Below are 4,489 nucleotides of genomic sequence, written 5' to 3' on the forward strand. Positions count from 1 at the left end.
CTGCAGCACCTCCCGGGCATCAGCCTGGCGGGCGTCAAGGCGCTCACGCGCGGCGTGCCCGGCCTTGAGCGGGTCGCGTGCGTAGGTTGCGCGGCGGTGGCGGCGGCGCCGCGCGAGGCGGCCGCGCGGGCGGGGGTCCTGGGGGCGCGGGTGGTGGCGATCGAGGTGGCGGATCAGCAGTGATGAGTCACGGCACCGGTTGACGAGGGTGGGAGGGCAAGCAGCAGGCACTGGCAGCGGCTGGGGCTGATATTGCCCTGTACAAAAATGTTCCAACGACCATTCGGAGACCTCTTGCAGCCCTCACTTACTCTTACGGGCAATTGTTTGCAGCCGCGGCAGCGGCGGCGGCTTTGGGGCAGGGCGCCAGTGGGTGGGGACAGCGGTGGTGGCACGGACGGTGTTGGCGGGTCGCTTTGCTGGCAGCAATTCGAAAGCGGGGACACCCTGCGTTGGGGGAGGCCACCCCACGAGCGGCAATGACAGCCGGCTTGCATGGCGGGATTGGGGGCTGGGGGTTGACGAGATGGTTTCGAGCACATTACGCTATGGCTCTTCGGCAAAGTACAAAGGCAATTTTTGCCGCAGGATATCGCTTCCTTTCCCTCCTCCTCGGCGCCGTTGCCAGTTGCGGCTGGCGCTCCTTTTGTGGGGGTGCTTGGCGATTTTTGCGTTGACCGTCGGCTTGCCCTGCATGCGTTCGTGCGGACCCTTGCGTGCGAGCCCGTTGGCATCCCCACGTTCAGCCCCCAACAGCACCTTGTGTGCACCTTGGCTTTGGCGCACAATCAATCATCCCCTGTACGATAATCCCAGGACTGGCGTTGCATTGGGGGGTGCTTGGGTGGGGAAGCTCGAGTGTTGTTCGCCATAAGATGCCAGCATGGTTGGGGCTGCCATGCTTGATTGCGCCTTCCTTGCAGCGAGCGGCGGGGCGTGGTCGGCGCTTGCAAATCTGGCCGGCTGGCCAGAAGTGTGAGGTGTGCTGCAAGATGACAGGCCACGGACGGGCTTTTGCTTGCGGTGCCCATACATTTGCATTAATTATCCCATATCGAAGAACCTACACGGGTGCACAAAACTCAGAGACGGCCCGAGCTGTCCAAGTGTTCCGCGCGGGTGACCCAGCCCCGCCCGCGCACGGACAGAAGCCTCGAGCAGTCTCGGCGAACCAATACAGCAAACATGGGTCTCGGCGCAGTCGATGCGAACGCCGCGCCAGTGGCGGCGGCGCAGTCAGCAGCGGTGCACAGTGGCCTTCACAGGCGCCAGATAGCGCGCATCCTGCTCGCTGTTGGGCTCGGCATCATCCTCGGTGAGACGAAGCTGCCAGTTGGGACGCGCTTGGTGCCGCCGTGCTGCGAGGGGCGTTTGGGTGCGCGCGAGTGCGCACCCAACCGCCCCACAGCGCGCAGCTGCGGGCCGCAGCAGCGTTTCTGTCTATCAGCGGCCAGGATGTGTGCGCGCACAAGCGCGCGTGCGCGCACAGCATTACTTGGCGCGGCGACAGTCGCGCATGCGAGGCCGGCCCTGTGACGCGCCTGCCCCTCCCCTGCGTCGTCACACCCACTGCTGTTACTGGCGCGCCATGACCTCTACTTGTGTGGCGAATCTCCAGAGTGGTGTGAGTATCCGGCCCCTCGTGGCCACTTGCATGGCAGAGTGTACCCTTGCGATTGCAGCAGCCAGCAAACCGACAGCTTGCTTGGAGAAGCGACACCCGCCCACCACGCGTGCGCATGCGGCACGCCCATGAGCTGCGCGCGCCTGTTCCCGCGCACACTGCACCCCGACCCCCGCTGCGTCGCCCCTCAACGCCCCCGCCCCGCGCCCGCGCCGCCCGCCTCGACCCCGCCCGGCAGACGACTTTGTCGTGTTTAGTAACCTGTCGGCGGTCATCACCAAGGCGTTCTTCCCGCCGGGAAACCCGGCCACCGAGGCTCTCCTGTTCTGGGGGATATTCGCGGTCGGCTTTGTGGCGAGGCCGGCTGGCTCGATCCTCTTTGGACGTGAGGCAGTGGGGGGAGGCGAGAAATGTTTGAAGGGAGGGGGCTGGGCGGGGTCGGGGAGGATCGAGTTGTGCTGACTGTACAGCTTGCATGCAGGCAAGAGAGTGCACATGCATGCATGTGCGGCAAGGATCGTGGGGCTTTGCATGCTCGAGGTGGCACCCCCGCCATCGTGTACAGCCTGCAGCATGCAGCGTGACTACATGCCCGCTCGGCGCCCACTCTTCTGCCAACAACACACACTCAAAAACCCTCGCATTCCCCTCGAAACCCTCACGCCTTGCCCGCACTTCTCACCCCTCCCCTCTTATCTCATCCCCCCAAGACATCGGCGACATGTACGGCCGCCGCCCCTGCCTCGTCGCCACGGTGTCCATCATGGGCGTCGCCACCGTCCTCATCGGCTGCCTGCCCACCTACCAGATGATCGGCCTCGCCTCCCCCATCCTCCTGGCGCTGCTGCGGCTGGTGCAGGGACTCGCCATGGGTGCGCGCGTGCTGCCACGCGCCATGGCTGGCAGGGCTGCTGCGCCTGTGGGGCTTTCCGGGCGGCCGCGCCCTCCTTGCTGCCCTTGTGCTGTGAACACATTGTCTTTCCCACTTGCTGCATGGTCATGATACCGTGTCGTCCGCGGAAGCTCAGTGGTCGGCCGACTCATTTGAGTTTGAATGTCTTTCGTCGCGTCGTGGACTCTTCTGAGCACTGAAAAGACAGCCCCTATGCTGAGGTGACTCGTTGTCGCCTCTCTGAGATCCCTGACCCCTCTGAAAACCCCTGAACCCCAACCAGGCGGGGAGTTCGGCTGCAGCCTGGTGTACTTGCATGAGGTTGCGCCCCCCAAACGCAAGGGCCTGTCCGGCTCCATGGGCTTTGCCGCCGCGATCGGCGGCATCGCGCTGGGCGTGGCGCTGGTTATGATCGTGACGGCGGCCTGCACCAAGGAGCAGCTGGCGGTGTGGGGCTGGAGGTGGGATGGCTGTGTGTGATGTGGCTTCGTTGCGCTCGCTGCATCGGGCGTAAGGAACAGCAGGGTAGATGCCCGACGGCACTGCACTGCCCGCCACCGACCGGCGTGCGACCTAGGCTGCAGAGCGACGCGGGGAGCGTCAGCCCTCACCACCTTTGCCCAATCCCTCCGCGACCGCAAACCCAGGGTGCCGTTCCTGCTGGCGTCAGTGACGGCGGTGGCGGCGGTGCTGCTGCGCGCTCACATGCAGGAGCCCGAGGAGTGGACGGCCGCGAAGCGCGAGTCCGACGCGGCCGCCAAGGCCGACGCCGCCGACGCCGCCGCAGCCCCGCTCTCCCGCGCGGCGCGCTTCAGGCGGCAGCCGTTTGTCGCGCTGCTGACGAGCAACTGGTGGCAGCTCGGGCTGCAGTTCCTTTTTGAGGCCGCCGTCAGCGTCAGCTTCTGGCTGTGCACGTCCTACCTCCCCGGCTTCTTCCAGAAGACTGTTGGGCTTCCGGCTGAGCTGTCCCTCGGGATGTTGCTTTTCAACCTCATCGCGATGTGCCCTGTCATCATGCTCAGCGGCTGGGCGGCCGACAGGCCCGGGTTCCATCGGGTGGTGGGCGCCCTGATGGCGTATGGGCTGAGCGCTGCGATGAGCGCGCCCATGTTCCTCGCCTTTCAGGTGGGGGCTGGTTTGTTCTGTGCGTTTGTAAGTATATGTGTGATTGTGTGTGTGTGTGTGATTGTGTGTGTGTGTGTGCGTGCCGGCGTGTGTGTGTGTGTGTGTGTGTGTGTGTGTGCGTGCGCGTGCGTGCATGTGTGTGACCGGAGGTGTCGGGAATTAATTGCGGGTTCACTTGGTCATCTTTGTGCTGACCTGGCGCAATGTGTTGACCTGTAGATGCTGCTGGAAGCACTGCGCGCCTCTCTATCTTGCCCCACCCTGCGCATTTCTGGTGCCCTGTTTCACACCACCCAATCCCCTCCTAGTCTCAAAACACCCACCGCCCTCCTGTAACGCCCCCACTTCTGCCCTGCCACGATAATCACACCCCTCAATCAACCCACCCTCCAGGCTTCCAAGACCGCCTACACCTGCTGGCTGCTGCAGCTCGTCTACATGCTGCTCCTCGCCTGGGTCCTGGGCATGGTGCCCGTCTCTATGTCCTGCCTCTACCCCCCGACGCAGCGCGCGTCAGGCTTCAACTTTGGCCACAACTGCGCCATGAGCCTCATGGGAGGGCTGGCCCCGACGGTGGTGACGGTGAGCGGCGGTCAGGGAGTGCGGTTTCGCAGGGGGTGTTGTTTTGCAGTGGGTGCAGGGAGTGTTGTTTTGCAGGGAGTGTTGATTTGCAGGCCTGCGGTCCTTGCTGTGTGTCACAATGGCTCCGCTGAGTGGCCGGTTTGGCGCGTCGCCGCGGCCCGTGCGCCGCTCGCCCGACCTCGTGTGTGCCCGCGGCTGCACATGGCCGAGGTTACGAGCGCCTGTCAGCCCTGCTTGGCACGGTGTCAGTGGACGTGCATACCCCC

General features: G+C 64.7%; 1 protein-coding gene across 1 annotated transcript in view; it reads left to right on the plus strand.

Moving 5' to 3' along the window:
- Positions 1-1,185: 1,185 nt before the first annotated feature.
- The window catches only part of MNEG_7999 (Inner membrane metabolite transport protein yhjE), a gene marked incomplete at both ends in the record, with an annotated part of 4,002 nt that continues 698 nt past the window's right edge, over positions 1,186-4,489 (plus strand). The window contains 6 exons of the mRNA XM_014043526.1: positions 1,186-1,315; positions 1,863-2,009; positions 2,335-2,496; positions 2,800-2,977; positions 3,164-3,641; positions 4,035-4,223. Coding sequence (XP_013898980.1) covers positions 1,186-1,315; positions 1,863-2,009; positions 2,335-2,496; positions 2,800-2,977; positions 3,164-3,641; positions 4,035-4,223 — 1,284 coding nt within the window. The remainder of the gene's footprint in view (positions 1,316-1,862; positions 2,010-2,334; positions 2,497-2,799; positions 2,978-3,163; positions 3,642-4,034; positions 4,224-4,489) is intronic.

The sequence above is a fragment of the Monoraphidium neglectum genome, assembly GCF_000611645.1.
Source record: "Monoraphidium neglectum strain SAG 48.87 unplaced genomic scaffold scaffold01474, whole genome shotgun sequence".
Classification (NCBI taxonomy): Eukaryota; Viridiplantae; Chlorophyta; class Chlorophyceae; order Sphaeropleales; family Selenastraceae; genus Monoraphidium; species Monoraphidium neglectum.